General features: G+C 43.5%; 1 protein-coding gene across 1 annotated transcript; it reads left to right on the top strand.

The window, feature by feature from the left end:
• Window positions 1-234: 234 nt before the first annotated feature.
• On the top strand, window positions 235-8,268 carry LOC123061109 (glucosidase 2 subunit beta). Its single transcript, XM_044484035.1, has 16 exons — window positions 235-482; window positions 578-691; window positions 957-1,052; window positions 1,220-1,459; window positions 1,579-1,757; window positions 3,195-3,269; window positions 3,360-3,431; window positions 3,753-4,104; window positions 4,213-4,317; window positions 4,398-4,499; window positions 6,288-6,345; window positions 6,442-6,510; window positions 7,373-7,460; window positions 7,556-7,617; window positions 7,716-7,767; window positions 7,873-8,268. Exons 1-16 carry the CDS (start codon window positions 389-391, stop codon window positions 7,930-7,932), a joined length of 1,818 nt encoding a protein of 605 aa, XP_044339970.1. The 5' UTR covers window positions 235-388; the 3' UTR covers window positions 7,933-8,268.
• Window positions 8,269-11,866: the final 3,598 nt, after the last annotated feature.

Here is an 11,866-nt window from a genome sequence, read left to right as displayed (position 1 = left end):
AAAAAATATAACTATGAGATGATTTCACCTTCTTAGTAGAACAACTCCTAGTCAGTATTCATCCTTCAAACCAAACGGACAAATGGCTATCTCCAGCCACTTAACATTCTACCCAACCAAACAGAAAAAAGATATCCCTAGCCAGAGGTGGTTGAGGATATCTATAGCCATTTAACCTATTCTCCGAACCAAACACATCCTACGGGTCCCTGTCTATCATGGGAGGAAATTTGTGGGTATTTGTTGGAGAGACAAGTGAAAAAAATAGTGAAGAATCGAGGCTCGTTACGTTTTTCCCTGTGGGGCGGAGGTTCTTTGCCTGGTGACACCCAAACCTGAAGCGAACCCACGCTGTTCGCCGACCCGTCCACTGCTGCTCCGGCCAGCCATGAGGGTCCTCGCGCTCCTCCTCCTACTATGGATCTCTGCCGCCGCCACTGCATCCCGTCCGCCGCTCGAGACCCTCGGCATCCCTCCGCAAGGTTCCCCCCGGATCTGACCGCGCTTTGCTTTCTTTTGCGCCTTCGCTGCCGACGCCAGGTAGATGCGGTTCTTAATTTAGCGTTGCTGGGCGCAGATGAGGCGTACTACAGGGGCGGCGTGATCAAGTGCAGGGACGGATCGGGCAAGTTCACCAGGGATCAGCTCAACGACGACTTCTGCGACTGTCCCGACGGCACCGACGAGCCAGGTACCGCCTCTTTCTTCTTCTTTGCTTAAAAACACGCTCTTTTTCTTCCGCGTGTGGTGTGATTTCTCCGAGATTTCTGTAGAGCCAGCCCCCCTTAGTTTCATGGCCTGTGCGCGTTGGTTTTGAACTGTGGGAGTCTTGGGGATCCATTCGTGCCGGAGATGTGTGAAAGTTGGGATATTCTCTCTGTTAGGCTCATATATTTGTGCCAATGTTGGAACCAGGAGAGCAGTTCACTGAATCGTGCTTCCTTTTTCCTGCGCAGGGACATCCGCGTGCCCGGAGGCGAAATTCTACTGCAAGAATACCGGACATTCTCCAATCACCATCTTCTCGTCGCGAGTGAATGATGGTATATGCGGTAAGAGGCTAATAGCAGTTGCGTTTTCTTTGTTCCATTGCTTTATTTGTTTTTGTTAAGACTAAAGATACATGTACAACAAAGACTAGAGACCAAGAAACTGGCTGGAGCTCCTATTCCATTGATCCTTTTATAACTTGCTCTACTTGTTCCTCATTGTTTGCTAGATTGCTGTGACGGGAGTGACGAATACGGTAGCAATGGCACTTGCAAGAATACATGCTGGGAAGCTGGCAAGGCGGCGAGGGAGAAGTTAAAGAAGAAAGTAGCTACATATAAAAGTGGTGTCGTTATTCGGAATCAGGAAGTTGAAAAGGCCGAATTGGCAATTGCGAAAGATGAAGCAGAGTTAACAAAACTGAAGGGTGAAGAGAAGATACTCCAGGGGCTTGTCGACAAGCTCAAAGGTGAGCCCTCATAGCCAACTCGTCGTTTTGCAAAGAGGGGTATATCGAGTAAATGTTGTTGAAGATGTTAATTTTAGATGGATAGTTTTTATGTGTCCAATACTGTTCATGCTGTGCAGAGCAAAAGAGATTAATAGAAAAGGCAGAGGAAGAGGAGCGCCTAATAAAAGAGAAGGAAGAAAAGAGAATTAAAGAAGAAGCTGAAAAACAAGCAGCTGAGGAAAACAAAGCACCTGATGCCTCTCAGGAAGCAGATTCTCAGGACACTAATGAGAAGGCACAAGAAGATGAAAGCAAGGTTGGTGGTTCTTCCTATATATTGTTTGACCCCTTGTCCATCTATTCCATGTTGGTTACTATCACCTCAGTTTGAAGAACTACTAGAACTCATCATCCTCGTCCATAATATCAGAACCCGAATTACCTTGATAGGAGACAGTTTTGTACTTAAGCAATTCACAGAAGTAATGAAATAATCATGAAATCAGTCTCTTGTATTTTTTATACTTTTAAAATCATTTAAGCTGTCCACTTACAAAATAAAGCCTTAAATGGTTGGTTTAGTACTTCAATTTTAGGGTTTCGCGCTATATAAGCTGAATTAATAACATCTAAAAAATGGATTGTTAACTTCCCTTCTTGTGGTCGCAATTTTCATAAGCATACACACATCTCAAGAAACAGATAATGCCCACGTACCCTGGAGGCTGTAGGTTCAACTGAAGCTATCAAGAAATATTCTGTGCAATTCCGGCCAAGGTTATCATGCTGATAGGGTGAGGCGAAGTAGCACAACCTGACCACCACCTAACTGCCCAAGGCGATATCATACGAGTCCCCCCCCCCCCCCCCCCCCCCCCACACACACACACACACGGCAGAAAAATGATGGATATTAAGTAATGCAGGCCACCTTCCCATAGTTTCTTCTTTGTCTTCAGTTGCCCTTCTCTTTCACTTTCTCAATGTCAGCCATCAAGACTCCAACCTAGCCAGGAAGAACAAAAGGGAAGCGAAGGAATACGAGTCAATACCCCCCAAAATACAGATGAATGAATCACAGCCAGCAAAAAGCCAAAAAACAGAGGGGTGAGGAAAATCCGAGAAGAAACATTGCAGAAAAAAAGGAGGGGGGGGGGGGGAGATGAGGATGGTGTCCTCCCATACCCCTCCCCTTCTCTTCTCTGAATTGGTGACTTCCCCAACCTCTTGCCCCTCCCTTTCTCATGCCATAGTTCTCTTTCCCGCCAAGCAATTCATGGCTCTTGCCCTGCCTCCTGGCGATTCCTGAATTGCGCCATGGGGACGCCATGGCCTCAAGGCGAAAAGCATCGCGAGGTAGGTGATGTGAGCTACTGCTATGAACCTATCACAATTCGGAGCCCTTTGATGCTTCGGCAACTGCTTTGCTTACACAAAACCTAATTGATAGCTTCATAATAATTGCCACGGTTAACTAAGAAAGCCCATATAACTAACATAGAAATGCCAACCATTGGCAAATTAGTGAAGTCCTCACTCCTCACGTACAAGGTATAGCCATATAGGTACTCGTTACGCACCAAGAAAGACCATATGACTAACATAGAAATGACAACCATTGGCAAATTAGTGAAGTCCTCACTCCTAAGTCCTAACGTACAAGATATAGCCATATAGGTACTCATTATGCACCTTGTTAGTTCACTGCTATAAAAATATATTTATGTTATTTTGTTACTACTGTTTAACATAGGTAGTTGAACATCATGATGGAGATATCACGGACCATGACAATCACTCACCAGAAGGCGAGACATCTGTTGAAGTGGTAATAGTTAACTTTTGGTACTAGAAAATTGATATGCTAGTTTGTTTCAATATCAAATTTGAGTGTATATATGCTGTTTTTCCATGTCAGCCTGACATTAAAGCTGGGACTGGAGATGATGAACCACCGGTGGAGACATCTGCAGTACCTACCGAGGAGCAGGTGGTGTAGTAACTGCTTTGCAGCTGACTCATGTCACTGAACTTGTTTAATATTTGCTATTGTGATGTCTTGTCTAGATTTCTGATGTCCTGTAACTAATAAGCTATATCCAAAACTGCACTTGCTTGTCTTTTCACATTGTCGTTGTCCTTATCTCCCATTATATTCGGTTAAGGATGGTCAAATTTTTGTGTGGACGTTATATTTTTATTACTTATATACAATTATTATGATACCCAGAATATATTGTACAATTTTTGTTGATCTCTTGGGAATGCAGTTCCAATTTCAAGTTATGAAGCATTGTTGTATGTTTTGCAGGACCCTACTTCTGTCAACTCTGAAGGTTTGTCAAAGGCGGAATTGGGTCGTCTGGTAGCTTCTCGCTGGACTGGAGAAAATGTAGATGATGTTGGTAAAAGCGATAAAAAGGGCCATGAGGATGAGCTGGATATTCCAGAACCTGCAGAAGAAGCATTTGAAGATGAGCATGATATACCAGAACCCGTAGAAGAAAATTATGCTGGCTATCATTCAGAAGTTGAGGATGATAGGCACAAATTTGAAGACGAAGAGTTGTCTAATGTATCAGATGATGAATATGTTGATGATCATGAAGAACCGGATGTGTCCTATAAATCTGATGACGACCGGAAAGGTGATGACCATTCAGGTATAGTGTGCTTATATGACAACAATAATTCCGTTCCTACTGTATGTGGTTACTGATTATCCTATTGTATGTGTATTTATTATTTATTTGATTTGTTCCTTCCTTCAGATTTAACTGCCTCAGGACAAGCATCATGGCTGGACAAGATTCAGCAAACTGTACAGAATGTTTTACAGAAATTCAACTTTTTCAAGACCCCTGTTGATTTATCAGGTCAGTCGTACATACTACTTCTGTTGATTCTTCATGATTTATATGAGTATGTGCTAACGCTTACACATTTATGATTTTAGAGGCTGCTCATGTTCGGAAGGAGTACGATGATGCTAGCTCAAAGCTGTCCAAAATTCAATCTAGGATAACCTCTCTGACAGATAAGCTAAAGCAAGACTTTGGTAAGTTAATTGAAACTTTGTCTCCGCGTTGAGTGCATCACCCACTTGTATATTTTGCAGCTATTAGTTTTGTTAGGGATTTTTTATCAAATGTTGTGTTTTGGGTTGATGAAACTACTTCTTAAGCCATCCAGTAAATGGTAATGAGAACTGTGCTAACATGGTTCCTAAGCAAGAACACACTACAACAACAAAAAACAACAGCAATAACAAAGCCTTTAGTCCCGAACAAGTTCTGGCACATGGACAAGAGGTGAAACCCATAAGATCTCGCAACCAACTCATGGTTCTGGCACATGGATATCAAGCTTCCACGCACCCCTGTCCATGGCTAGTTCTCTGGAGGTACTCCAGTCCTTAGATCTCTCTTTACGGATTCCTCCCATGTCAGTCTACCCCGACCTCTCTTGACATTATCAGCACGCTTTAGCCGTCCGCTATGCACTGACGCTTCTGGAGGCCCGTGTTGAATATGCCCAAACCATCTTAGACGATGTTGGACAAGCTTCTCTTCAGTCGGTGCTACCCCAACTCTATCTCGTATATCATCATTACGGACTAGGTCCTTCCTTGTGTGGCCACACATCCATCTCAACATGCGCATCTCCGCCACACCTAACTGTTGAACATGTCGCCTTTTAGTCGGCCAACACTTAGCGCCATACAACATTGCAGGTCGAACCGCCGTCCTATAGAACTTGACTTTTAGCTTTTGTGGCTCTCTCTTGTCACAGAGAATGCTCGAAGCTTGGTGCCACTTAATCCATCCGGCTTTGATTCGATGGTTCACATCTTCATTGATATCCCCATCCTTCTATAACATTGACCCCAAATATTGAAAGTTGTCCTTCTGAGGCACCACCTGCCCATCCAGGCTAACCTCCTCCTCCTCGTGCCTAGTAGTACTGAAACCGCACCTCATGTACTTGGTTTTAGTTCTACTAAGTTTAAAACCTTTTGATTTCAAGGTTTATCTCCATAGCTCCAACTTCCTATTGACCCCCATCCGACTATCATCGACTAGCACCACATCATCCGCAAAGAGCATACACCATGGGATATCTCCTTGTATATCCCTTGTGACCTCATCCATCACCAAAGCAAAAGGATAAGGGCTCAAAGCTGACCCCTGGTGCAGTCCTATTTTAATCGGCAAGTCATCAGTGTCGCCATCACTTGTTCGAACACTTGTCATAACATTATCGTACATGTCCTTGATGAGGGCAATGTACTTTGCTGTGACTTTGTATTTCTCCAAGGCCCACCACATGACATTCCGCGGTATCTTATCGTAGGCCTTCTTCAAGTCAATGAACACCATATGCAGGTCCTTCTTTTGCTCCCTATATCTCTCCATGAGTTGTCGTACCAAGACAATGGCTTCCATGGTCGACCTCGCAAGCATGAAACCAAACTGATTTTCGAGCGGCGAATTTGTTGAAGTTCCGTAAAATAAGCTGTTCCTTAAAATGGCCAAAAATAACTTAGAGAGTCATTTACAGGATAGTGTAGTCCAACCATAGATAAAGAACATCCCGTTGTATGTTTCTTTCATATATCTTTTTGGTTTTATTTCTAGCCGAATCTACATAGTTTGCATTTCGGTCTGTGGTACTTAAAATACATTTCCAACTATTTGAGGCTTCATTTCTTTAGAACATTATTGCTCTGTATTACATGTTACCTGCTACTCTAGATGCTGACCTCATCTGATTAGTTACTCTAGTTAATACGTTACCTTGGTAAACTTGTGAAAAATTGAAACTGATTGAAATGCATTCTTGTTAGGTAAGGAGAAGGAGTTCTATTACTTTTATGACCAGTGCTTTGAGGGCAAGGAGGGCAAGTATGTATCCCATCTCTCAAAAAAATTCAAACTTTTTTGTTTCATTTTATATTTGGTTAGGTTTACTGATTTTTGAATCATGATCCCTATTGGCAGGTATGTTTACAAGGTCTGTCCATACAAGAAAGCTTCACAGGTTGAAGGACACAGTTCCACTAACCTGGGGTGTGTTTCTTGCACTCCTTTAAGATTTAGTATATTTTTTGTTATTCCCTACTGTAATCCATTGATTAAACTTCATATTTAGTTTGGTCCACTACCACTATCATATTGATATGTTGTGGAAATTCTCACATTCATATTCACTATGGGAAAACACTGAGTAATGCTATTTAGTAAAACGCATTGTGTAGATTATTAACTGTGTTTTAGAGAGCACGAGCTGAGATCTTGTTCATTCTTCATCATTACCGTGATTACATTTTTCAGCACAATAGCTTGCGAAATAAACGTAGAATCTTGAAAGGTTGAGCTATAACCTGGCTGTTAATCTTGTAAACTGGATGAAGTTCTAGGGTTGATACTTGCACGTGAACAAGTAATGGTCGAAGACAATTCACTACATAGGCAATCCGGATAGCTTTCTTACTATGTAGGTTTGTGTATATAAGCAACTTTTTTCTGTGTTATATTACGTTACCATGTTTTCAAACGACTAATTCCATTCATGTTCTCTTAGGGATGCAATTTTAGGAATAGATTAGGGGAGTGCAATTTTGTTTTCAATGTGCTGTGTCTATCAGCATTGCTCTGCTTTACTGCCATTTTATCTTTGAACATGGACCATTTTCTAGAGAATTGCCTGCACAGTCCTGGCTGGTTTAGCTACCAACTAGCTTAGAGCTACTTGAAAGTTACTTGGAAGAAAATTATAGTTTCTATTTTCTCTTGTGTATGACGTTCACAAGCCTAAACATCCTATTCTGTGCATGGAAGCACACAAACATGCGTTTGCACTATGTTGTCATTCCTAGTGCAGTTAGTTATCTTGTGCCGTAAATGAAAATGGAAATTCTCTGTTGGTCAGGCGCTGGGACAAATTTGAAGAATCCTACAGGATGATGCACTTTTCAAGTGGAGACAAATGCTGGAATGGCCCTGACCGAAGCCTAAAGGTACTTGCTATTATTCAGGGTTGCATTCTCCTTAAGCACAGCTCTTTCCATTTGCATGTCTTAAAATATAACTGTGCGGCTTAACTTTTATGCAGGTCAGGCTTAGATGTGGGCTGAGCAACGAACTTAACGGTGTCGATGAGCCCAGCAGATGCGAGTGCGTAGTTTTTTTTTGTCATGATACACCTTTGATCTTTTTACCAAAATGCACATTATATCATGTTAATTATTTCTATGTCTGTTCCGATGGCGCAGGTACGTCGCTGTACTGTCAACTCCTGCAATGTGTGTTGAAGAGAAGCTGAAGGTTCTTTCTTGTCCCTATCACGAATGTGTTTTCTTTCTTTGCATTGAGGTTGGGAGCTAATGGAGTTTTGCTTTATATATATATATATATAACAATCTATAACAGGAGCTGCAACAGAAACTCGATGCTGTGGCTTCAGACCTGTCCGGCCACGACGAGCTCTAAACTGTCACTGGAAGCAATGACTCCACTATTACAACCATAACCATAAGAGAGAGGCTACCGAGGTACATGTTGGATAGATAGAAAAGCCTGGAGCTGTGAGTGTAGCCGCCAAAGCAGCTTTAGTCTGGCTAGGGAAAATTTTGAGCAAAGTGGTCGGATGGTTGAAATTTTCACACCATCCTGATTTTAGTAGCTGCAACTGGATATCTTTTTCTTTTGCTTTGACGGACGTTTCCTCAAATTGTTTATCTAGGTCATCTGAAAGAGACTAAGCCTTCTGTTTGTAACTTATCAGTTATGCACAGCGTCTCTGAATTATACGGACCAATGCTTTTATCGTGTGGAGTAATACTTTTACCTATACCTGCACATAAAATAATTAAGAAGAGTGGCTAGAAATTTGTAACCTTCACAGCTTGTCACGTTGCTTATTTCCCCCCCAAAAGAAAGGAAGCTTTGTGAGATAAAACACCGAATGTTGGATTTAATCTGCCAATCGGACGGGCAAGTGTGAGAAAAACCTCGAGGGCAAGTATGGATAGTTAAAGGCAAAACCTAACAAGTGACGTACATCGTACAATAGGTGCATTCTGATTCCGTAGATTGAAAGATGATGACACAATCATATAAAAAAAAATATCGTTTGCCCAAAATGAACAGAAATCGTGCTCTTACTGTCTAGTTTTTTTTTTTACACAGTAGAGACTCGGACGCTCATACATACGTACATATACTCACCTCTATGAACGCATTAATGCACATGATATCCCTATAAGCACCTGTGAGAGACCGAGCCGACACATCATCTTGAGATTGATGAAGTCGTCATAGACATTTTCGTAGTTGATGAGAACGTCTCCTTCCACTAAACATACATCGTCAAAAGATCTACAAATCTTAAAAAATGCGAGCACCAATGTCAAATGTTGGGCTTGAACCCTGGTGGACGGAGGATACTACTGTCCTCAGTGACGGAGACCTAGGACAATTGGAACTATAGCCCTAGGCGTAATAACGATATCCTTTGCAATACTCCTATGTTCTTATACAATATACAAAACCACTAGAGTGTATCACTTAAACTAGCTTAGCTCTAGACGTAATCCGATGCTAGCTTCGTCCCTGCTTGTCCTTCTAACTATTCAACCAAGGTTGATTCGCCTGTTATCGTCTAGTTTTAAATGGTACATTTGGGTTAGTTGAAAGATGAAGTAATATCATTAAAAGTTGTACAACTTGCGCTTAATGTCTAGTTTAAAACTTATAAAATACGAAATTGTGGTCATATAACTTATCATCTCATGCAAATACGGCCATTTTGTCTGTATCATGTGCTTACGTGGCATGCCAGTGGGGCTATGGCCCACTGTCAATGACTCAAACAAATTGGTGCAAGAAATAAGAAATAAAAGAGTGTGGTAGGTTCGAACTCACGACTTCATTTACGTGAAGGCACTAGCGAACCACTCCACCGAACACAATTTCATGCATCCGTGGAGATACATTTACTCACTGAATACACATTTTTTTTCTCGATTCTCTTTTCCTTGGTTTTGCCAGAAAAATAGGTTTCCCAAAAATCATTTTTCGCTAGAAATTTTTAAATGAAATTTGATTTTAAAACATGCGTCAAAATGTATAATGTTTAGCCCAAAACGTACACAAACTTGTTCACGAGCAAGATTTTATTTTATTCCTTTTTTTTGGAAGGAGTTGCAAATTCTGGTTTTCGAAATATCTCGGCAATTCTTGGTTTTTTCACCCGAAATGTTGAAATAAATTTTGTTTTTAATGTATAAATATATTTAGTTTAACACATTACTTTAAATAAGTGTTTCCTGTACGGTGGTCAACCCAACTCCTTTCCTATAGAAAAGTCGCGAGTCGAATTCATTGTTGCGGCAACGAGAACAATATTTTAAATAACGTAATTTTCTAAAATGAGCGTGAATAACACAAAAAATATATGTACCAAAAGAGGGTCTGATATTGTATGTCCATATGAGGATTTAAGTTACGTTCATGTATTGTTAGACTAGTTTCTCTCATTTAAATTAGAAATTTCATGAAAATTTGGTTAGAGAAAGACGTGGTAATCTTCTGCCACCTCGACGCTGCCGAGCTCTCCACGATCAGCTCCCTGCTTGACCACTTTGGGGCTACCTCCGGCTTGCGCACCAACTTCGCTAAATGCCTAGCCACACCTATCTAGTGCCCTGACGACATCGATAGTTCCATTGGCGCTACTATTTGCCTGCCTTGTGAGGGCCTTCCCCATTCAGTATCTAGGCCTCCCTCTATCTCTTCAGAAAGTGCCGGCGTCCCACTTGTTGCCACTGATTGAGAAACTCTCCCGGAAGCTCGCTACCTGGAAAGCCGCGCTGCTCAACCGCGGCGAGCGCCTGGCCCTGGTCCGGCAAGTCTTGGGTGCCATGCCTGTGCACCTTCTCTTCGCCATGGCTCTTTCTCCCACCATCCTCAAGAAGGCCAATAGAATCCTCCGCGACTTCCTTTGGCATGGTCGCAATGACGTGTGCGCTGGCTCCTACCTGGTCAGCTGGGCGCGTGTCTGCCGTCCTCTTGACCTGGGAGGATTGGGGATTCGCGACCTCCACCACACCGGGATCTTGCTCCGCGTCCGCTGGCTTTGGCTCCAAGCTACTGACCCTTCGAGACCTTGGACTTATCTCCAGCTCCCGCGCGATCCCGAGGTTCTGCATTTTTTCCGAGCTTCCACGTCATGGACCATCGGCGATGGCACCACCTGCTGTTTCTGGCAAGACCCTTGGCTCGATGGCAAATCGCTCATGGTCACCGCCCCGCCCTGGTGGCTCTTGTTCCCCGACGCCTCCGACGCACCCGTACAGTCGCCTCCACTCTCTCTGATCGGCGCTGGATTTCTGACATCCAAGGTGCTTTAGGACCGGCCGCCACGGTGGAATACGTGGAAACCTGGCGCCGTGTACGGCACATTGTGCTGACCCCTCAATCTGACCGCATCCGCTGGCGCTGGACCGAGAACGGGGAGTACTCCGCCTCCTCCTGCTATAATGCACTCTTCCATGGCTCAACGACTTCCGAATTCTGGCAACTTGCCTGGCAAACTGGTGGTCCAACCTCCGTGCAGTTCTTCATCTGGCTCGCCTCCCTAAACCGCTGCTGGTCCACGGACCGGCTCGCCCGGCGTGGCCTGCCACACGAGCCGGAGTGCGTGCTATGCGCCCAGGAGCCCGAGACTCTGCGCCACCTCCTTGTGGGTTGCAGCTTCGCGCGCATTACCTGGCACGAAATCCTTTCATGGTGCTCCCCGACAACCAGAGCCCCGGACGGCTCTGTCGACTACTTTAGCTGGCTCTCCTCAACTCTTCTACTTACACCGAGTGCTTGGCGACGAGGGCTTGCCACTATCGCTGCGCTCACAGCATGGTCGATCTGGCGCCATCGAAACGCCGTCATCTTCGACAAGATCACACTGTCCACCCTGACTCTGATTCAAGCAATTAAGGACGAAGCTCGCTCCTGGGCCGCGACATGAGCTCGAGGAATGAACACACACGCGCTTGTAACATAGGACCTTAGTTTGCATTGGGGCTGAGCAACCCCATTCCCTCTACTCCACCGGGTGTCGCGGTCTCGCCATTCGTGTGTACGAGGCCACGGCACCCCTCCCCCCTAACTCTTTTTTTCCTATCAATGCAATGATACGCTGGCTCAGCGTACTTGAGAAAAAAAAAGAAAAAATATTTGGATATGAGTAGTCATCATTGTAAAAACATAAAATTCAGCATTTCTCATTTTGACCACATAAAGGTACTTGGTGTACTGGGTAGCTCATGTGCGCTGGTGTGTTATTAGGTGGTCATGGGTTTGAACCCATCAGCAGCAGCCTTTTTTTTAATTTGAGAGCCATTGTTCGTAATTAAATAAATTTGAG

Source organism: Triticum aestivum, chromosome 3A, assembly GCF_018294505.1.
Source record: "Triticum aestivum cultivar Chinese Spring chromosome 3A, IWGSC CS RefSeq v2.1, whole genome shotgun sequence".
NCBI lineage: Eukaryota > Viridiplantae > Streptophyta > Magnoliopsida > Poales > Poaceae > Triticum > Triticum aestivum.
This window is presented reverse-complemented; position numbering and strand designations above follow the sequence as displayed.